This window comes from Trachemys scripta, chromosome 15 (assembly GCF_013100865.1).
Source record: "Trachemys scripta elegans isolate TJP31775 chromosome 15, CAS_Tse_1.0, whole genome shotgun sequence".
Taxonomy (NCBI): Eukaryota; Metazoa; Chordata; order Testudines; family Emydidae; genus Trachemys; species Trachemys scripta.
The window spans coordinates 29,000,391-29,023,854 of NC_048312.1; the positions used below are offsets into that span (position 1 = coordinate 29,000,391).

The 23,464-nt window shown below is 50.2% G+C and overlaps 1 protein-coding gene across 1 annotated transcript; it reads left to right on the top strand.

Annotated features, from left to right (window-relative positions):
• The first annotated feature begins 88 nt into the window (after window positions 1–88).
• On the top strand, window positions 89–21,369 carry LOC117888302 (zinc finger protein 883-like). Its single transcript, XM_034791572.1, has 4 exons — window positions 89–239; window positions 10,533–10,659; window positions 13,370–13,489; window positions 17,242–21,369. The coding sequence occupies exons 1-4, from the start codon at window positions 216–218 to the stop codon at window positions 19,032–19,034; spliced, it is 2,064 nt and encodes a 687-aa protein (XP_034647463.1). The 5' UTR covers window positions 89–215; the 3' UTR covers window positions 19,035–21,369.
• The last annotated feature ends 2,095 nt before the right edge of the window (window positions 21,370–23,464 follow it).

Consider the following 23,464-nt stretch of genomic DNA (forward strand, 5'->3'; position numbering starts at 1 on the left):
TTGATGGTTTGTTCCAGTGCTGCACGGAAATGCTTCTCACCTACAGTCACTTAACTTCCGTTTGTGTTTTCCTGCAAGGGGAGCGAGGGGCAGGCAGTCCCCGCACAGCAGGTGGGGGGAACTTGTCCCAGGCAGGAAGAGACCTGGATTCCGCACCGGCTGGCAAGCTACCGCTGAGAAACGAGCCCTTTGTCCGAGGAGAATCGGGAAGGGAAATGGCTGCAGACGGCTCTGTTCAGGTAGGAACGTCACTGCATCTCATGGGCTCTATGCCTGTGGGTAGAAGATACAGTGAACATTCTAGCATAGCCCATGGTTCTCAAATGCTGTAACGTGATCACAACCAGTGATAATGGTAAAGATTATTAACTGTAGCACAGGAGCGCCTCGGAACCCCAGTCACGGATCTCGGACCTGTTGTGCTGGGTGTTGTACAGACAGAGAACATGTCACAGAGAGCCCACAAGTCGACTGTCAGATAGGCCACAACAGGTACACAAAACAGACAGACAAGCTGGGAGGATGAGATAAAACTAAGGCTAACAGAATTTAGCAGAAATTCAGAAGTCACAGCTTGCCACTTGCCTATCCACAGCCAGACTATAGCGATCTGTTGGCATCATGACAAAATTAGACTTTAAGGAGGGACATAGAGGAGCCTAGGTGGGGGCTTGATGAATTTTTATTTTAATCAATATTATATTTAATGAAACACTTTTCATGCTAAAGTCTAGACACTTTGTATTGTCTGATCAGAGTCAGAATAAAAACATTGGTTTGTACTATATAGAAATCATTGGAAACAAAGGCCTGGAACCAGCAGTGGTATTCAAAGGAGCAAACCTTTTCTAGGCAAAAATAATACGAGGCAAGTAGCCGACACCGGAAACGATGAGAAGATTAATTTATTTTCCTATTTCCAGGTCGAGGGGGACAAACGAATCTCTAGTATCCCAGAAATGCAGAAAGACAAAGACATCCAGAATATCCCAAATCTTTCAAAATGGAAGGTTCATCACTAATGGACTCTATCTTATCTTACGTGGCTGCCATTATCATGGTATCTGAGCACCTCAGAATCTTTAAGTCCATCCTATCACATAGCGGTGTTGTAAGGGAAGTGCTATTATTTGAAGGGGGCACGGGAACAAAGGCAGAGAAAGACTAAGGCTATGTCTACACTTACCATTTAAAGCGCAAAAAGTCCCTTTTTTTGCGCTAAAACCACATGAGCATCTACACTTGTTAATGACTTTTTGTGGTGAAACTCAGAAGTTTCACCACAAAAAGAAAACCACCTTCACAAGAGGCATACAGCTCTTACCGCTGTTCTTTTAGCACTGCTGTGAAAGTGAAGACACATTCTAGCAGTGTAAACACCTTTTGGCCTCCGGAGTTCCAAAAGCGACCACTCTGGCCAGCATCTCCTCTGCTCTGACGTAGGGATGTTCGCCCCTCCCCGTGTAAGCCCCGGGAAGTTTGAAGCTCCCTTTCCCTTTGTTTGTAGATGTGGCTGGGAAAGCAGACAGACAGCAGGAGGTTTTTTAAAAAATGCCACGGAAGAAACAAGGAAGTAATGGGGCTCCTGAGACATGAAGCAGGGCAGCATAGGGAACTGAGCAAGGACCCAAAATGCCTTCCGCTCACCCCCCACCCCCCTTCCCACAAGACCTATCGAGAGAGCTGCACTGTGGGATAGCTGCCCTACAGCACTGCTCTCATTGGCGATGGAAGTGCTGGTAGTGTAAAACACACTCTGACGCCTGAGGAATTGAGTGAGGACACAAACCAGCGCTTTACTTTCACCAGGTCCCTATCACCGGTGAAACTTATAGCACAAAAACTCTGTAAGTGTAGACACACCCTAAGACTATGTCTACACTTAAAACACTACAGTGGCGCAGCTGCACCTGTACCGCTGTAGAGCTAAAGTGTAGACACTCACTATGGCAATGGGAGGGTTCTCCTGTTGTGGGAGTTGATCCCCCCCCCGAGAGGTGATAGCTCGGTTGATGGAATAATTCCTCTGTCGACCTAGCGCTGTGCACACCTGCGGTTTGGCCTGGTGTACACTAAAACGTTAGGCTGACCCAGCTACATCGCTCAGGGGTTGGAAAAATCCACCCCCAGCCACATAGTTCAGCTGACCTAACTCCCAGTGTAGCCAGCGCCAAGCTGACAGAAGAATTCTTCCATCCACCTAGCTATCACCTCTCGGGACAGTGGATTCCCCACGCCGATGGGAGAAACCCTCCTGTCAAAGTAGGGAGTGTCTACACTGAAGCGCTACAGATTTTTCACACCCCTGAGCTCCATAGCTAGGCAGATACGGGTTTTCAGTGTAGACCAGCCTCAAGTGACTTGCCCAATGTCACACAGTCTGTAGCGGACAGGCAATGGAACCGAGTCTCTTGAGTCCTAGACCACGAGGCTACCCTTCTGCTCTAGCGCCTCTAAAACAATCGAATTGCTCTGATTGGCCAGGGCTCTTTTATTCATCTTCCCTTTCACAGGTGGCAGGTATCACAGGCTAGGGGAGGCTAAGCCTCCCTAAACCGCCAGGCGTGACCCCGCCCACACTCCACCCCCAGGCTCCCTCCTGCTTTCCGCTCTTCCCCCGTAGTCTAGGTTGGGGCCACGCTGCCTGGCTGGTGCTCCAGGGGGCTTGGGCATCGGCGGCTGTGGTGGGGGGTCTCTGGGCTCAGCAGGGGAGGGAGGGCAGAAGGGGTAGGGGACCCCTGGGGCAGAAGGGGTGGGGCGGGGGCCTGTCTCCCCAAGCTGGCGGTTCACGCGCTGCCCATATTCCCTTTCCTGGTTCAGAAGGCGATGGGAACATAGAAGACATTCAAGAAATCCTTCCATAGTTGTAAAGTGATTTCAGTCGCATATCGGTGCTAGACACAAATCCGCATTTGTTACTCCTTCGCTAAAGAGATTCTATTAAGGAGTGAATTCTAAACCTGGAACCAGAATTCAACAAAGTCCTCTCCCCTGAGAACCCTTTTCCTACAAACTCTGACATTTGGTTCACATTGCCCTATCTGAGTGGGCTTAGTACTGAGCTTACATTTCTTCCATATTATTTATTATCTATATTGTGGGAGTGCTTATGGACCAGGAGCCCACTGTGCTAGGTGCTGTACAAACAGGCCTGCCTCTCTAACACAGCTACCGGTACAGCCGAGAGCCAGTTCTGTTCCAGGTAAGGTCGAGCAATGCTTCGGGTTTGAAGATGAACAATTCTAAGTGTTCCAGACTCCAAATATTGCCTTGGATCGACTACATTTGCTGTGCCCCGTGGGACTGCGGGGCAGTGTTAATGCTGCATTTGGGGCTATCTGAGCAAGGGGATAGAGCCCCCTTACCATGAGCATTTTACAGATTTCTCGTTCCAACTGTTTTCCTGTGTGCACGTCTGGGGCTCAGACTATGGCTTTGACCCTCTGCACACTGACCCCCCTCGCTCAGTTCCTCTTCTAGTGCACGGCCCCGCTGCCCCTGCCAGGAAGCACTGCTGAAAACAGGACCAGAGGTAAAGTTTGTAACTCCGGGTTGCCATGTATCCGCCTGAGAGTGAACTGCACACATGCAGACAGGCTCGGGCTCTGCTGAAGCAAGAGCATTTCCAGGCAGTCTGTTGTCACGGTAACTTGGTGGCTCAGGATGACACGATGCAGTTGTTCAATCTGCACCCACACGCTGGGAATTCGCGCCCTTCCCTTGGCCGTTTTCAGAGACTGCGGCCTGGTCTATGGTACTTGGGCGTATGAAAAATCCACGCCCCTCCTTGCTGTAGCTAAGCCGACCTAAGTCCCCAGGCAGACAGAAGAATTCTAGCTACCACCTCTCAGCCCTCCCATCGGCATGGGTAGCATCTCCTGAAGTGCACAGTGGCGCTGCTGTAGCGTTCGAAGTGTAGACAAGCCCTGTGTCCTGTGTATGATCCTTGCTCTCTGCCTGCATTCTGGAGGGGCTCCTTTTCGAAATTTTGCTCAGAGACCAAAAGTTCTGGTTTATGCCTCCCATTCACAGCCCCATCTCTTAAGGCGGTGTCCATTGTCCCGGCTCATAGGGGGCTGGTCCCCACAAAAATGGGAAAGGAGGGGGGTCATGATAACTGTGAACTCCCCACTGTCTTCCCCAGTGTGAGAGCAAAGGTCTAGGGAGGTCCTGCTACTCGGAGGGTGTGGGGGGGGAACAAACAGGGGCAGTAGGCCTCTCCTTACCCCCCTCCTCCCATGTGTGAGCAGACAGTAAATGCCCAGGGAAAGGGGAAGGGGACAACCACTGAGGGCACGTCTACACCGGCAAAGTTACAGTGCCGGCAGTTACAGCACCGCTCAGAGAGTGCAGAAGGGAAACCGCCGTTGTGTGTTCACACTGGTAGCTACCTGTGCAACAGCATGTTCACACTTGCGGCACTTGCAGCGGTGTTCGAAGCGGTGCACTCTGGGCAGCTATCCCACAGAGCATCTCTTTCTCTTTTGCCACTAAGACTTGTGGGAAGGTGGGGGGGTGGCGGTCGCGGGGCATCCTGGGTCCTGTCCCAATGCCCTGTGATGCATTGCTTCACATCCCAGCAATCCCTGTGCTTCCGTCCGCATTTGGCGCCATCTTTCAACGGTTTGTGTATTGCGCGCTCTGCTTCTTCAGTCTGCAGGAATGGATCCCGAACTGCTGACCTGTATGCTGCTCGCTCTGACCAACACATCACAAGTGGCAGTGGAGTTATTCCTTAAACTACAAAGGCAAGAGGAGTGTGACGTTGATCTCTCCACACGTAGTAGCTATGACGGGAGATTGCTTGTGGCATTCACGGAGGTGCTGACCACAGTGGAACACCGCTTTTGGGCTCGGCAGACAAGCACTGAGTGGTGGGATCACATCATGATGCGTGTCTGGGATGATGAGCAGTGGCTGCAGAACTTTCGCGTGAGGAAAGCTACATTCATGGGACTGTGTGAGGAGCTTGCCCCAGCCCTGCGGCGCAAGGACACAAGAATGAGAGCTGCCCTGCTGTTGGAGAAGCATGTGGTGGTTGCACTGTGGAAGCTGGCTACTCCAGACTGCTACCGATTGGTCCCTAATCAGTTCGGAATGGGAAAGTCAACCATTGGAGTTGTGTTGATGGAAGTGTGCAGGGCCATTAATTGCATCCTGCCCATGACTCTAGGCAACATGTGTGACCTTGTGGATGGCTTTGCACAAATGGGCTTCCCTAACTGTGGAGGGGCAATAGCTGGCGCACACATTCCAATTCTGGCACTAGACAACATAGCCACTGAGTACATTAATCGCACGGGGCATTGCTCAATGGTTCTCCAGGTGCTTGTGGATCACTATGGGTGTTTCACGGACATTAACGCAGGCTGATTCAGAAAGGTGCATCTTTCGGAACACTGGCTGTTCAAGAAGTTCAAGCAGGGACCCCGGACCAGAAGATCACCATAGGGGAAGTCGAAATGCCCACTGTGATCCTGGGAGACCCCGCCTACCCTTTAATGCTGTGGCTTATGAAGCCATACACAGGGCAACTTGACAGCAGCAAGGAGCGGTTCAACAACAGGCTGAGCAAGTGCAGAATGACTGTTGAGTGTGCATTTGGCTGTTTAAAAGCCCGCTGGCGATGCCTGTATGGGAAGCTGGACCTGGCCGATGACAATATTCCTATACTTATACCAGGGCTATTAGAGGGGCACAGCGCAGGGCCATAAGGATCAGGGATGCCTTGAGGCAGCAATTTGAAGCTGAAAGCCACTAATATTTGTTGCTATGCTCGGGATTGCAGTGCTTGTAATGCTAGGAGGTGATTGGTGCATATGATTCAAGAAGGGGGCTTAACATAATTGTATGTTGCTTTGCAGTGCTCTTTTTGCTTTCACGTAATAGAATAAAGATTGCTTTCAAACCAACACACTTCTTTTATTAAAAGACAACAACCAGAGGAGAGAGTCAAATGAAAAAATTCATCAGCAGGGAGGGGGATGGGGGAAGGGAAGGTCTCAAGAGGAGGAGGGGTCCCAGGACAGCTACAGATTTGTGTATGTCCAAGGATCATACCCAACCTTCTCCTTTGGAGTACAATGCAGTGGGTGCTGGACTTCAGCAGGGCCAAGCTGCAGAGGGATGGGTGTTGAGTGCAGTGGGTAGTGGGAATCCGCAGTGCTGGCCTGTGAAGGGGGAGGAGTGGAATGTCACGGGTATAGACTGAAGCCAGGAGGTTGATAAGAGTGTGTTGGGTGGGTGGGGGAGTGCATGGGAAAGAGTTTTGCGACAGCGGCTGTAGGAGAGGGCAGGCGCAGAACTGCTTAGTTTGAAGAGCTAGTAACGCCTGGAGCTTGTCTACTTGGCGCTCCATAATGTTTAAGAGCCGCTCCGTGGCTTCTTTCCGGTGTGCCACGTTCTCCTTTCGGTCCCTCTTCTCTCTGTCCTGCTACTCCTTCAATTCCTGTTCCTCGGCAACGGAGTGCATCATGACCTCATGCAGAAAGTCCTCCTTAGTTCTTCTTGGCCGCTTTCTAATTCTGCGCAGCCGTTCAGTCGCTGATAACAAAGCAGAAGCAGTATTGTTTGCAACACAGACAACACTGATTCAGTGCTTTAAAACACAGCCAGTACTCACACACCTGTCACTAACTGGCTGGCCCCAGGCAAGCACACATGAGCCACAAGACCCCCAAAATAATGAGTAGCCACAGGGACAGGGAAATCGCTCTTCCCGGACCCTGCTGTACACTGGGCACGTGGCTCTTGGGGAGAGCCAGCACTGTAGAGGGGGCCTGATAATCATTCCTGTCCCCACACTTTCCACAGGCTGTGTTCATTATGGAAGATATCTCGCCGCTGAGGGTGAGCAGGGAATCAAGGGAGGGTCTTCTCCAAGTCTGTGGCTTCTGCTCTGGCCCTTATGCGATTCACCTGTGTTCAGAAATGGTCCCCACCCCTTCGTGACGGCAAAGTGGTGTGGGAAAGTTACCGTTAATGGGTCAAGAAACAAAGCAGCTCTGCTGAGGAACCTGCGGCAGCGGATTGCCCAGTATCTCCACGAGAGTTTCCTGGGGATCTCTGAGGGAGACTCCCGTGACGTGAGGGAGTCAATCAATAGCCTGTTCTGCCGCTCAGACTAGGCATGTGGTGGGACACAAGCCTGCTTTCTGCAACCCTTCTGCCCCCAACAACTCGCTTCAGCAATTCCCCAAATCAGATCCACTTAGCCAACGAAGTATCCACAGGGGTCTTCGCAGTGGAGGTGGGGTCGTCGCCGAGTATCACGGCAGCTCGTGGGCGCAGCACTGGAGCGGCTGTTAGCCTCCTGCGCCTTGTGGTAGCCGTTTTGCAGCTCCTTCACTTTGACCCTGCACTGCAATGTGTCCCAGTCATGGCCTCTTTTTGTCATGCATTGTGACATCTGTCTGTAGGTGTCATAATTCCTATGGCTGGAGTGCAGCTGGGACTGGACAGCCTCCTTTCCCCAGATGCTGATGATTTCCAGCTGCTCAGCATTGCTCCGAGTGGGGATCGCCTGGTGCGTGGAGCAGGCATGGCCACCTGGAAAGATGCGCTGAGACCACTGCACGCGTTACTGAGCAAACAGGAAGGGGACTTTCAAATCTGCAAAGGAATGGACGGGCTGGGGCTTGATGGTTGGTCACCTGAGGGCAGGGCAGAAGAGTTCAAACCGATGACCAGAGAGGCAGGAACAGTCATTGTGGGACAGCTCCTGGAGGCCAATCGCAGCGCTGTAATTGACCAGGGTATCTACGCTGGCACCGCAGCGCTGTAGTCCCGGCGCAGAAAGCTGTACGCCTCTCGTCGGGGTGGGGGGTTTTAGAGCACTACAGTTACGCAGTTTCTGCGCACTAAGTGGCTTGGCAGTGTGTACGCCTCGGGATTAACCGCAAAAAGCTGCTTTCCTGCGCAGAAACTTGCCAGTGTAGACAAGGCCTGAGATGAATGGAGCGGTTCACTCCGCTCAGAGTTATTGTTTCAGGCTGTATTCACATCCATGGGTGTTCTCATTCAGCTGAGAACACCACATTGAGATGAATGGGCCACTTCACATCTCTGAGCCTCCAGGAGGACAGCCTCTTCTCCACACACTAGGCCCAGATTTGCGGTAGGGACTCTACATCTCCATTCTCCTGCCATTCCCTGCCTCCAGCTGGTACATGCTCCCCAGGTCTGTCCCCCCCTCCCCTTCAAAAAGATCACCACTGACTCCATGCTGGTCCCTGCATGGCTCTTGCACCCTCTCCCCAGCTCCTCAACCTGCAGGGTCCATGCTGACATCTGCCTCTCGAAGTGGAGGAGGGAGACCCAGGCTGTGATGGCCAGGCAGACAAGAGATGTGAAGGGATGAACATGCAGCTCATGCATTCTGTGGCCGAGGATTCTTGCCAATTCTTGCCAAGGAGCTAGAGCCATGGAGGATGAAAGTTGGGCTGAGGAACATGTGGGTGATGAGAAATTATTTAAAAACAAACAAGGAAATCAAATGCCCCAAAACTTCGTTAATGCAGAGTTAAGGTTGTTCATTGGTGCCTTTTGCCCTGAACACGGAGTGGCTAAATGTAAACATGCCACCCCCACAATGCGACCTTAACTCTGCCCTCTGAGCAATGCCTCAATACGCCAGTAACATGTACTAGCACGCTACCCACATAGGTGCTACAGAACCCCCTGGGAACAGAGCACACACATGAGCACTGCAGGACAGAGTCTAACACCTCTTTGCTCAGGTAAAACTTGGCTTTAGTCAGGTGTAGCAAACAGGAACTATCTGCACCTGCCGAACATTCAAACACTGAGCCTACACCAGACCTGCCCCCCCTTTCACCCGTCTGAGGCATTGGTCTCCCTCAGCCCCAGCAGCCCACCACCGGATTGCTGGTGGTCCCCATGGCAAGAAGACACCCTGGTGCATGTTTATGGACACAACTTTCAAAATTCAGCACTGAAATGTGGCCTGGATCCCTCAAGGCACATGGGCACATCTCCTCCTATCACAGGGACAGCTCTGCCAAGCTCCACGTAATCCCTCCACCCCTCAGTGCAGCTGCACCTCACCCAGCAAAGGCAGTGCATGCAGAGAAACGCTGGACTTCCAGTCTGCGGCGCTCAGCACAAACAAGGGCTTGTTCTCTGAGCCCTTTCTTCTATCTGCTTGTCGTTGGTTCATAGACACCAACGCCAGAAGGGACTATTAGCCCATCGAGTCTGACCTCCTGTATGACACAGCCAGAACATTTCACTCACTTATGCCTGTAGACACCCCGCATCTGGCCTGATTTTTAACATTGCCAGCATGCAGTCCCTCATTGCCGATCCACTATTGAACCGATCAGCAGTGCAGGGAGGGGGCAGCTGCAGCCTCCTGTGACACAGGGACCGGGGGGGGGGGGCATCTTATCACCCTGCTTGTTAGGCAGGTTTTGTGGAGCCACAGCTCTCACTGCCCACCCAGCCATGGGCTCTGAGTGCAGAGCCACGGGGCCTTGCTGTGCAGGGTGGGGGCTGATCCTGCTTCAGAGGAGAGCGCGAGCCTCCAGTCCCTCTAGCATCCACGTGAAGGTGGTTGAGGCATTGTCATGGACAGGGGCATGGGCGGTCAGGCCTCGTGGTCGGAGCTGGAGTCAGTGGCCAGGGATAGTGCAGAAGCCAGAGCCAGGAACCGAGCAGGGGTGGAATGAACTGGGTAGGACAGGAACAAGGCAGGAGCCAGGCTGGGCTCAAGGCTGGGAGCAGGGCAGGCAGCGGCAAGACCACAGCTGCGGGCATGTGCCTCATTGAGCAGCCAGAGAGCTGCTCTTGGGCCTAAGAGCTGTCCAAAGAAGGCAGCAAGCCAATCAGGTGACCCTGCTGTGGCTACGCTGTGCTGTTGGCTGCCCAGAGCACAGTTGTAAGTTGTAAGTCCTCAGTCCTAGAAGGTATGTGGGGCAGGGGAGAAGGCCCCCAAGCTTGGAGGGGAGCTGGATGGGTGGGGTGGACACTGCTTCAGAGGGGTCACTGGGGGGGAACAGGCTTGGAGGAGCGCTGGAGAGGGAAGGAGGATGTGGCTTATGGGAGAGAGCAGGTGTGTTTGGTGGGGAGAGGGAGGTGGAGCTGGCAGAGCAGGGAGGCTTTTAAAGGCTCATTGGTGATGGGGGTGTGGAGAAGCAGGAAATGTGCACTCCTGGGAGTGCTCAGTAAAGAAATGGGCGTCCCTCATCGTGTCCCTCATTTCACAGGGCATTGTCCCTCATCCTGACGGTCACATGTCCCTCATTTCGAGAGGGGTGGTGGCAACTAGTGCTGCCTCGTTGGGGAGTCTCCACTGTGAGAATGGCAAAGCTGCTACTCACCATCCCAGCATCCCTTGGAGACTGATTTCCTTCCATCAGAGCCCTGTGGGGACAAGGGAGAGCTGCAAGTGTGGGATTCCCCTGGGATGCACCAGCTTGAGTGTGTGTTCGCAGTGTGAGTTCCCCTGCCCTGCCAGTGTCAGGATGTAACTGAAGCAGACCTTGCTGATCATGGTTTATTTGTCGTTTCAGGCTCTGGTCACATTTGACGATGTTGCCATCTATTTCTGCAAGGAGGAGTGGGAGGAGCTAGCGGAATGGCAGAAAGAGCTGTACAGAGACGTGATGAGGGACAACTATGAGACTTTGATTTCCCTGGGTAAAAATGATTTTTCTTTGCCAGCTCTCACTCAGATTCAGTTCATGGTTATTTCCATGTTCCATTGATTTTTGGTGGTCCACAATGGAGGGTTGCACCACTGTAACTAAATCAGTTTCAAACCAGTACAAAAGCTGTGTGTAGACAAGTCCACAGATTCCTCACATGCTCCCAAAATATAGCAGTACCTGTAATATCTCTGTTGACAGCATCCTCCAGTTGCAAATAAGTATTATGTATTTCTTCACATTTAACTAAGCATATAAGAAAAGCTAATTTGTACACTAAATATTGATTTAAAATCTGCTTCATTACAGGGTATAACATGGAGTGATCGTTTGAGAGATTACAAGTTCCATTGTTAAGGGCAACTACCTACACATGTTTTATAATGCAGGAATATTTAAAATCCCACACAGGTAACCAGGAGAAGCAAAATATTATATACCAGCCCCAAGATTAACCCTCATTCCCTGCCCCTTGCTGCTTCATGCGTTTATAAGCCTCGTTGTTATGTGCTAATTGATTGAAGTCTTAAACACTGAGACACCAGGTTGCTGCTAAAATACACTTTCTAATAGAGAAGCGAGCCCCGTCCCGGGAGTCTGAGGAAAGTGGACTAAGGTGAGACCGGCCAGCTCTAAAACCAGAGACTGCTTCCTAGACTCTTGCTCAACCAACCATCTCTGAATGATGACTAGCGCCAAGTGAATGACTGGAATTTGTGTCACGCAGGAAACGGATATTTCAACATTTGTTTTCATCCCGAATCCAGATTAAGATTTGTAATATCAATTGTTCATGGAACAAAAAGTTCAGAAAAATTTCAATTTGAAATGGCCAAATATTTTGTTTCAAGTCAGGTCAGCATTAAACCTCTCCCTGTGGTGCTGCAGTGCCACGTGGGAGTATAGTTCAGGTGCCTGAAGGCCCCATTCTCCCCTATGGGCCAGTTTCCCTGGCTGGTATATCCCATGATATACCTGCCGTCATATATGACTCCCATGATGCACAACACAGCTTAGTCAGAGGGGAGACCACATTGCATCATGGGAGATGTAGGCTGGCCATATCAGTCAGTACCATGGACAGGGAGATGTTGATTTGACACATTTTGTTCACGTGGTTAAGGAGTTAGCTTATAAATTGTGCAGACTTAAAATCCAGAGACCCCAGCATTCTGTCCAGGCTCCCCAGGAGACACCAAACAATGAGGTCACCTACGTGCTACACAAGCTCCATTCAGTAAAACCCTCCTAAAATGAGAAGAGCGTGTTCAGGTGTGTAAATAGGTGAATGATTCAATCCACGGGCTTTGAAGGAATTTTTAATGCTGCCTCACCATCCAAACTTCTCCGCTCACCCATGTCTCCAATAAAGGGGGCTGGAACAATTTGTATTGTGGGGGGGCTGAGAGCCATCGAACCAAACTGTAAACCCTGTACCTAATGGAAACCACTTCACACCAGGGGGCGCAGGAGCACCCCCAGCACCCATAATTCCAGCACATATGTACATACTGTACATGGGGTCCTCATTAGCATTCGGTGAAGAAATGGTGTTGGTTTCACGTCAGTTACCATTTATAGATTCATAGATTCATAGATTATAGGACTGGAAGGGACCTCGAGAGGTCATCGAGTCCAGTCCCCTGCCCGCATGGCAGGACCAAATACTGCCTAGACCATCCCTAATTTTGGTGTGAAACGAATGATTAGCGTGCCCTAGTCCTGTTCCCAGTGGCTTTGGGTCTAGATCACAAACTCCATCACAGCAGGCAGTAAGGCCCTGATCCAGCAAAGTGCTGTAAGGATATGATAGGACTATTCCCACTGACTTCAGGGGGACCACTCATGTGCTTACAATTAAACATGTTCTTGGAGAGCTTTACTAGACAAGGGCTTAATTCCACAAGTTGTAAGTAGCCCCATCAGAAAGTCCAAGGACTAAACTGGTGGGAAAACCAAACTGCTCGGAAAACCAAACTGCTCTTCCTCCAGGACAGAGAGGGGGAAAGCACGTCCTGCCTATAAGCTATCCACTTTGGGAGCAATCTGAGGGGATCAGTCTCATGGTTACAAAAATAATTTCTGCTGCCAGCAAATTCCCTTCAAATGTCTAAGGTAGCTGGTTGGAAAGTGTTCTGGTCTTTTTTTCCTGCAGAAAATTTAGATGAAAATGAAGAATAGTTTTTGTCAGAATATTCCATGGGGCTTTCCCCACAGAAAATCAAAACCCCAAAATATTTCTATTCGAAAAATGATGCTGCAGTGCCTTGGGAGTTGTAGTTCAAGTGCCTCATGCTCCATTTTATTCTGTAGACTGGGGTCCCTGATTGGACTACATCTCCCATGATGCACAGTGCTCTCCTGTCTTGTTGAGGGGAGGTGGTGCACCCGGGTGGTCACATTGCCATGCTGCGTAATGGGAGACAAAAGTCCAGCTAGGGAGCCCAGCCCATGGAGGAGGATGGGAGCATGGGGTACTGTGGCAGCACTTCAGGATGGAAATATTTGGTTTTGGATATTCAGTTTTTCACCTAAACAACAGTTTCTGCAGCAAGCAGACACGTCTCACCAAAAAAAAGTGTTTAGTCAAAAACCCAATTTTCCCATCCAAAAAAGGTTCAGTGGAAAAGTTTGTTTATTTATTTTGTCCCCTACAAAATACTAAAATCTTTATATTTGAAATGATGTTCAATCTTCTCCAGTGCCAGGCCATGCAGCTACGAAACCTGCCCTTATCTGGCTGATAGAACGAGGGGAAGAGCCATGTGCCCAGACTTGCCAGGCCTCGGGGGAAGGAGGCAGTTCCAGGTACATTTCCTCAGGTGAGTAACAATTTACACTTCAACAGTTATTTCCATCTTTCAAAAGCTTCCTAGTAAAAAATGGGCTAGTCTGGCTCTGACTCGGTGTTTCCTCAAAAGAAGCGTTCAGTGACGCAAGGACTGACTGAAACTACTGGAGGACCAAAAGATTTGGCCTCGTTTTATCCTTTCATATTCCAGTTTGCATACTAATAAAAATGTGCATGTTAATTTTCACAGTAATAAAATTTGCCACACAATTTCCATAGTAATGAAAATGTGCACACTTACTTGCATAATAATACAGTGTGCGTTCTGATTTGCATAGTAATACAATGTTCATGCTAATGATCCCAAATGACAAGCCCTGGATCTGAACTCCCCAAACCTTGGGGGTGTTTGCAATCTGAACTTGGACTGGCTTGCGTGTGGTCTCCATCTTCCGAATAGGTTAACCAAAACTCTGAATCCAAAAAGCTAACGTGGCCCCATCCTTGTTAACTTGCATATCTAGCTCCACCCTCTTCTCAGCCTTTCAGCCATTTATCTTTGTCCTTTTCCTTACTGGCTAAGTAATTCTCTTCCCATCCCCCTTCCTAGTTACAGTCTGGCTGAAGTGACTTGTCTGGCTTTAGCAATATAATGCTCACTGTTCTTGTGAGAGACCCCCAGAAACCCACATGGTCTTAGGGACACTACTAAACATAATGAGCTCATGGCCAACGTTTTGAAGAATGCCCACTGCCTCTGGGTACCTGAATCTTGGCACGAGACACCAGGTGCCTTATCTTCATGCTGAAAACCTCTGAAAAATCAGAACAACAGTGTCTCCACTTGGGGACCCAGCAATTCAGGGACCCCAAATCAGTGGCCACTTTTAAAGAGGAGGCCATGTGTACCTGCACTTCTTGCTGGACAGTGCATACAGAGGGCCCAGCAGTGAGGTATGTAGCACTAGGGACACCTCTCTAGTTCCTTCGTTTTCGTGCTTGCGGTCACTACAGATCAGTGACTTTCAGGAGTGGGGTCCTGACCAAAGACAATGTGCTGCGTGATGTGATTTTGGATTGGGAGGGTCCCAGAAGCTGTTCTCTAATGGCTTGGATTGCCTTTCTTGCACTGCCAGTCAGCTGTTCTCCAGCCAGGAGCACAAACATGCCTACTCCCCACTGAGAACAGTTGATGGTTGATCCAATCCATATGAATTTTATATGAGCCCAGAGGAACCACCTACTTCCATTGCACTTGACCGACAATAACTGGTTTTCTGCATCTAAAAGCCAGGGCTGGCGTTAGGGGGTAGCAAGCAGGGCAATTGCCAGGGGCCCCCACAAAGCTACATTGCTCAGGCTTTGGCTTCAGCCCTGCGTGGCAGGACTCAGAGCCCCAGTGTTCAGCCCCGCGTGGCGGGACTCAGGGCCCCGGTGTTCAGCCCCATGTGGTGAGGCTTCAGCTTTCTACCCTGGGCCCCAGCAAGGGTAACGCTGGCACTGCTTGGCGGATACCCTGAAATGTGCTCATGGCCCCCCAGGGGGCCCCGGACCCCTGGTTGAGAATCACTGCCCTAGATAGCTCTCTATGTTGCATAGATAACAGCCCAGAAGAGACCAGGGCAGGGAAAATGTGGGACAACCTTCTAATCAGCCAAACCCAGACAGACAAGTATTTCAAAAGCTTCCTTCTTCCACCGGATTCCATTTGCAATGAATCTTCCTTAATCTGATGGTTGTAATATATATATTAGTTCACTTATTTATTCTATTGAACACTTGAGTTCAGAGTTTCTTGTAAACAATAAAAAAGATCCTACAAAAGAATACACAAGATATTCTTGTGAAGCATATTCCAGTTTACAGAATATTTAGCCCACATACGAGAGATTTTCTAGGATGAATCAAATACTCTATAAATGAATCCCATTCATTTTCAGTAAATGGCAACTAAATTCCAGCTGGTGCTTGTTCTTGCAAGACTGAGATTTAGGAACAAGTAGTGTATGCTTGAGAGATGTCAATTTTAAGTGTTGTCTGCTTGTACAAGACACAAAACAGAGAAAACAAGTGGTCGTCTATGAATAGCAGTAGGATCATTATGCATGTATTAGATGGTTGTTTGAACTGTCTGGAATTCCAGATTCAAGTTCATTAAATAGGCTGCTGAGATATTACCTTGTAGACGATGGGCAACATTTTCCAAGGAGCCCAAGTCCCATTTTCAGAAGGGATTTAGGACGAGAACCACGAAGGGACTTTGGCACCGAACTCCAGTGCCCAAGTGCCACAGAGATCCTCAGAACCCCTTCTTAGCTTCTGCCCAATCCCGCAGGCACCCCTGTTTCTGCAAGTGACGCTCCCTCGGGGCTGGCAGACAGGCACAAGTCCAGGCAACTCCTGAGGCTGCCAAGTTGCTCAGCATCCTAGCTCATGCCCAAGCCCCGATGGGATTCTTTAGCTAGGTGTTTCCTGCCTGTGGGGCCCAATCCAGTTGGTGTTCTCATAGCAAGACTAACCTGAACAAAGCCAGCCCAGAACACTCAAGGGCCTGCTAGTGAGGGCACTGGTGAGAGGTTTGCACCCAAGTTCATGTCCCCGCTCCAAATCGGGCAGAGTGGGGATTTGAAAACAGGTCTCGTCTCCCGGGTGAGTGCCCCAACCCCTGGGTTATTGGCTCTAATGGGGTGGGGTTCTCGGTCTGGCTTTTTGTGCGAAAGGGCTGCCCTGGCTTAGGCACCTAACTCCAGGAGAGGGTTCCCAGCTGTGAATCCCAATTCTAATGACCTTTGAGCCCCAGCCTCTCCTCAGCATTTTCCACTGGTTAACCTAAGCAGCAACACACTCCGCTTGCTGTCTCCTGTAACTCCCATTCTTAGGTACCCGACGCTCATGCATTGTGTGGGGAGCCTGGACACCTAATCTGGGGCTGAGGGTTCCAGTGGGAACCTCAGTTGGTTTGTGGAGCTAGCCCTTAGGCCTAAATCCCATTGACTTCAATGAGGATAAGGACATGTCTACACTACAATCTTAAATCGACCCAGGTTAGATCGTTGTACAGCCACAGTGCTGTGAATCCTCACCAGGAGCACTTCCATTGATTGGAGAGGGGCAGTGTGGGGGGCTGAGCCCCAGGGCTCCCAGCTCTGCGCAGCTCTCCTCCCCCCCCCCGGCTTTTGGGTCCCTGCTCCCAGCTGGGCGTCAGGGGGAAGCCATCCAAGGCTTCTGGCCTCCAGCGGGGAGATTCACACCCAGTCTGGTTGGCTGCTGTAGTCCCGGTGAGGAGCAGGGAAGCAGGACCCTGGGGGACAGCTGGGCTCTCGGCAGGGAGTGGGGAACTGGGACCACGGGAGGCAGCCCAGCCTGGAGCAGAGACTTCGCAGCAGCCCGGCTGGGGAGCCTGGAGCCAGCTTTCTTGTCCGTTTCACGGCTCCAGCAGAGACAGCCAACAGCCCATGTAAGTAACACAGACCCTGCTTTGCCCTAACTACCCCGATATAAGCCCTGCGCCTCTTGTGGAGGTGGCGTTAGGTCGGTGCAGTAGGGCGCTTCCACCGGCGGGAGCACGGCTGTAGTGCGACACTGACGTCATTAGGTCAACGTAAGCTGCTTTGTCGACCTAGCTGTAGTGCAGGCCAAGCCTAAGGCTCTGCAGTATCTCAGTCACTTTTGAAAACAGGACTTGCCGTACATATATCGATCGTAGGCATTTATGAAATACGTACAGTAGCCATTGATCCGTGTGCATGCACTAATCCAGCTCTGGGTTCCCCTGTATTCCAGCCGATGAGCTCGTCTCAGGGACTAACGACGAGGAGTCTCCGGAGAGGTTGGGTGAGCCACGAGGAGCCAGAGCGACTGCTTTCCCAGGCTGCGGCGGGGGTGTGGGCGAGGGGCAGCCTGCGTCAGAAGGACAGCAGGGGAAGCCAGCAGGAAACCCACGTGGTGGAGTGAATCGGTGTGGCAGAGGATTCAATGAAGTGGAAGATGCCGCTGCCTCCCCGAGAACCCCCGGAGAGCAGAGGTTGCACTGCTGCGTGGAATACAACGAACGCTTTCCTCACCCGTTGCATGTAACCGCTCACTCCAGAGCCCATGCTGGGGAGAGACCCTATAAGTGCCCCACCTGCGAGAAGGAATTCAGCCGGCGTGCACACCTTATTCAGCATCAGCAGGTGCACACGGCGGAGAGACCCTACAGCTGCCCCGAGTGCGGGAGGGGCTTCAGCCGCAGCTCTAAGCTTGTGGAGCACCAGAGACTCCACACGGGGGAGAGACCCTACGAATGCCCCGAGTGCCAGAAAAGCTTCAGCCAGAGCTCCAGACTGATCAAACACCAGAGAATCCACACAGGGGAGAGGCCCTTCCAGTGCCCCAGGTGCGAGAAGAGCTTCGCAGAGAGCACGAGCATGCTGCAGCATTACAGAGTCCACACGGGGGAGAGGCCCTACACGTGCAGCTACTGCCAGCAGAGCTTCAGCCGAGGCTCGCGGCTGGCGGAGCACCAGAGGGTCCACACTGGGAAAAAGCCCCATCAGTGCGGCGAGTGCGGGAAGAGCTTCGGGAACCGCTCGACCCTCACCACCCACTACAGGACCCACACGAGCGAGAGGCCTTTCACGTGCGGCGAGTGCGGCAAGAGCTTCAAGCAGGGCTCGGCGCTGATCGCGCATCGGAGGAGCCACACCGGAGAGAGGCCCTTTTCATGCACAGAGTGTGAGAAAAGCTTCGCGCTGAGCTCCCACCTGATCAAACACCAGAGAATCCACACAGGGGAGCGACCCTTCCAGTGCCCCGAGTGCGAGAGGAGCTTCGTGCGGAACTCGCACCTCACCGAGCATCGCCGGATCCACACCGGGGAGAGACCCTACCAGTGTCCTGAATGCAAGAGGAGCTTCCGCCGCAGCTCCCGGCTCATTGAGCACCAGAGGCTCCACACAGGAGAGAGACCCTACAAATGTCCCCAGTGCGAGAAGAGCTTCAGCCGCAGCTCGGCCCTCAGCGATCACCGCCTCCGAGTCCACACGGAGGAGGACAGCCCCTTCGATCAGCCGAACGCCCTCGGAAGGGAAAGACGCTACCAGTGCGGCGAATGCGAGAAGAGCTTCTTTCGGAGATCCCGTCTTGTTGAACACCGCAGAGTCCACACAGGAGAGAGGCCCTTTAAGTGTCCCGAGTGCAAGAGAGGCTTCCGGTCCAGCACAACCCTTACCAAGCACTCCAGAACCCATACAGGGGAAAAGCCTTACAAGTGTTCTGCATGTGAGAAATGCTTTGTCCACTGCTCCAAGCTGATGGCACATCAGAGGAGCCACACCGCAGAGAAACCCTTTAAATGCAACGAGTGTGAGAAAAGCTTCACTCAGAAGTCGGGCCTCATAGATCATCAAAGGATCCACACGGGAGAAAAACCCTATCGATGTCCCACCTGTGAGAAAAGCTTCAGCCGGAGCTCGACACTCATTCAGCATCAGAAAATCCACATGACAGACAAGCCCTATAAGTGTCCCGAGTGTGAGAGAGGCTTTAGACGACACGCACATCTCAGAGAACACCAGAAAACCCACGCACCATAGGAACTGGCTGCATTTACACCCAGAGCGAGCCGTTGAAGGCGGATGTGTTCCTGTGACCCCGGAAAGGCAGCGTTTGGGAAGTGCCATCTGCATAATTGTATTTTGGGACAGTCGGGAAAGAACAAGGAAATTCCATGCAAAGAACTAGTGCTCACGGAATGTTGAGGTTGAGAAAACAAGCTGTCCGAAGCCAGGCAATGCAGAGTGAAGTGCGGCCTTACCTTTGTCCTCTTGTGCGTATCCCTTTACAAACAGGATTTCTCTTGATTATAAAAAGATTTGCCAATTAATGTAACAGATGATGCAAACAAGAATTTCATATGCAGCCCTACAGACAATATATTAGAGTATAGCATAGCCGAGTCAACGGGGTTGGCTTGATTTTTTTTTTTTTTTTTTTAAGTCTCAGTGAGAACTGCAAGACAAGTGAAGTTTAATGTTCAATAATGACACAGTAGCAAATATTGTAAATTGACTGGCACAGAGTGTGAAGTGACCAGGTGTTCGAGGTTATCTCAGCGGCAGGGGCATGAGAATGAAGCCCTTACTCCTACTGTGGTGAAATTCACTTCTCCGCAAAAGGCCAGTATCATGTACTCCCTATAAGGGCTTTAGTGGTCCATAAGCCAGGCACAGGCCTTCTGTATGAGATGAATTTCACCATGTGAAGACCCCAACACATGAGTAGTATGCCAATGTGAATGTTTGCACGATCAGTTCCCGTAACAGGGCGGCAGTTCACGTCTATTGGAACGTGCAAAAAACCAGCTGAGTGCGTCCGGCTGATTCATTGTGCTGCCGCATGTCTGGTTAATTTCCACCAATGATCTGGAAACCTGGGCACAGGGAACAAGAGTCTGGGATGCAGGAGGTTCTGCCGGGATTATGCAGGCTTGAGGAAAAAACTCATGCTGAGGTTACGGTTTATTGTTGCAGCTACTTGTTAAAAAAAATTGCCAAACTTTTTTGGATGGGAGATAACTTAATCTGGAACCAGACTTTCAGGGGAAATTTGTTTTTCTTCCCTAAGTTTCTTTCTACACCTGAAACATGTCTCCCTGCAGCCACCAGGACTAGAAACTTTTTTTTAAAAAAAAAGTGATAACTGAGAACCTCAGTTTATAACCTGGTTCCAGCCATTGGGCTTAGGAAAGGGACCAAATATTACAAGGCTTACAATCTGGCAACACCTCTAGTCTCAGCTAAGGGGGTTCAAAACATTTCCATCAAGACTTTTTCCCCCCTCCCCATATGGAACATTTTCATTTAGGTGAAAACCCAAAGGGTTCGCTTCCCTTGAGCATTTTTTTAAACTGGAAAACGTTCAGTTTCAGCCAAAAAATATGCAGTTTTTGACAAAGTCTAAATTTTCTGGGGGAAAGTGAAAAAAAATTATCAACTTTTCATGACAAAAATCCCACGAAAGAGCGACCCACTGCCTGGCGCCTGAGCACGCATAGCGGAGTTTCTTCTTCTCACTGCCCCTGTCAGCAGCCTTTCTGGACACCCAGTGGTTCCCCGCTTACCACAAGTTAACCCTCCAGCTAGTTCACCCTTTCAGGTACCAAATCCCAAGTCAAAACCACAGTCTCTGTAACTGTGGGACCCCTGCTTGGGCCCTCAGGCCTTCCCCTGGGATTCTGAAAACACAGACAAATCTAACAGTGTTTCCAGCCCCAGCAAACTCACCACCTTAGTCCATTCCAGTCCCTTAGTCCTCACTACACCCTCTTTTGGGGCCACCACACCAAGAGTCTTCATCTCCTGCAGCAGCTGTTTACTTCTGGCCTAGTTTTCCTACCTCCTGCAACCATCCTCAGCCACTTTAGCCTCTTTCCAAGGGCTCATGCCCCTCTGCCGTCAGGGCCCACTGCCAGCATCCTCGTTCCTTCTGTCAGCCCCAGGACGTTCTCCTGGCTTTCACCTACCCGCTGTTGGGCTTCCTTCTTGATAATTTTGCCCTACCAGACACACCCCTTCCCCAGGTGCGGCAACAGCAGGGCTAATTAAGGCCTTGTCTGCCTCTTTAACCCATTCCTGAATCTTACTCCCCTTATATGGACTCCCTGAGAGCTGTGTGTGTGTGTGTGTGTGTGTGTGTGCGCGTGTGTGTGGGGGGGGATTGACCCCACTCCCCCATTCTGAGCAGCACTAGTCCAAGATAGTACAGGAGGGTGACCCAGATGCTCACCTAGTCACTTTGAAGTGGGTAGCTGCTGCAGCTCAGTGGGAGAAGGCATCCTAGAATATCATAGGACTAGAGGGGACCTCGAGAGGTCATCTAGTCCAGTCCCCTGCACTCATGGGAGGATTAAGTATTACCTAGATCATTCCTGACAGGTGTTTGTCTAACCTGCTCTTAAAAATCTCCAATGACGGGGATGCCACAACCTCCCTAGGCAATTTATTTCAGTGCTTAACCACCCTCACAGTTAGGAAGTTTTTCCTAATGTCCAACCTAAACCTCCCTTGCTGCAATTTAAGCCCATTGCTTCTTGTCCTACCCTCAGAGGTTAAAGAAAACTATTTTTCTCCCTCCTCCTTGTAACAACCTTTTATGTACTTGCAAACTATTATGTCCCCCCTCAGTCGTCTCTTCTCGAGACTTAAAAAAAAAACATTTTTTTTCAATCTTCCCTCATAGGTCATGTTTTCTAGACCTTAAATCGTTTTTGTTGTTCTTCTCTGGACTTACTCCAATTTGGCCACATCTTTCCTAAAATGTAGCACCCAGAACTGGACACAATACTCTAGTTGAGGCCTAATCAGCGCAGAGTAGAGCGGAAGAATTACTTCTTGTGTCTTGCTTACAACAGTCCTGCTAATACATCCCAGAAAGATGTTTGCTTTTTTTGCAACAGTGTTACACAGTTGACTCATATTTAGCTTGTGGTCCACTATGACCCCCAGATCCCTTTCCACAGTACTCCTTCCTAGGCAGTCATTTCCCATTTTCTATGTCTGCAACTGATTGTTCCTTCCTAAGTGGAGTACTTTGCATTTGTCCTTGTTGAATTTCATCCTATTTACTTCAGACCATTTCTCCAGTTTGTCCAGATCATTTTGAATTTTAATCCTATCCTCCAAAGCACTTGCAACCCCTCCCAGCTTGGTATTGTCTGTAAACTTTATAAGTGTGCTCTCTATGCCATTATCTAAATCACTGATGAAGATATTGAACAGAACCAGACCCAGAACAGATCCCTGTAGGACCCCACTCATTATGCCCATCCAGCTTGACTATGAACCACTGATAACTACTATCTGGGAGCAGTTTTCCAACCACCTTAGAGTAACTCCACCTAGGTTGTATTTCCCTAGTTTGTTTCTGAGATGGTGATGCGAGACAGAATCAAAAGCCTGGCTAAAGTCAGGCTATATCCATCTGGCCGCTTGGTGATGGGATGCACAGGCTGTGGATGAGTGTGAGGTCATAGAGCATCTCGGAACACCAGGAGCCTTTGGGAATTGGGACTAGGTTCAACATATCCCAATCCCCACCCATCCCTTCCCCATCCCATGACCTCCTTTCATTCCGCTCGCTGGGTTTGTGTCAATCACATGGCTCAGGTTGGTGAATTGTCCTTATCCAGGGCTGCTTTGCATAACATAAAAGGAATTCTGAGGCTGATTGGTTCCTTATTCAAAGGCCAATTTGATAGCAACGTCAAAGTAAACATTTGGAAATTAGGTCTGTTGATTAATCGCAGTTAACTCATGTGATTAACTCAAAAAAATTAATCACGATTAATCGCACTGTTAAACAATAGAATACCAATTGAAATTTATTACATATTTTTGGATGTTTTTCTACATTTTCAAATATATTGAATTCAATACAACACAGAATACAAAGGGTACAGTGCTCAATTTATATTATTTTTGATTACAAATATCTGCACTGTAAAAATGATAAACAAAAGAAACAGTATTTTTCAATTCACCTCATACAAGTACTGTACTGTAGTGCAATCTCAATCGTGAAAGTGCAACTTACAAATGTAGGTTTTTTGTTATGTATTTAATTAACGCATTATTTTTTTAACTAGCGTCTTCAGCATGGAAGCATGTGCTCTGGAACAATGGCAGAAGCATGAATAGACATGAAAGTTTAGGGCATCTGGCATGTAAATATCTTGTGACGCCAGCTACAACAGTTCCATGCGAACGCCTTTTCTCACTTTCAGGTGACATTGTAATTAAGAAGTGGGCAGCATTATCTCCCGTAAATGTAAAGAAATTTGTTTCTCTTAGCGATTGGCTGAACAAGAAGTAGGACTGAGTGGACTTGTAGGCTCTAAAGTTTTACACTGTGTTTGAATGCAGGGGTCAGGGCCGGCTCCAGGCACCAGGCAACCAAGCACATGCTTGGGGCGGCACCTGGTAAGGGGCGGCCAATCTTGGGGTGGCGGGGGGCAGCGTGGCACGGC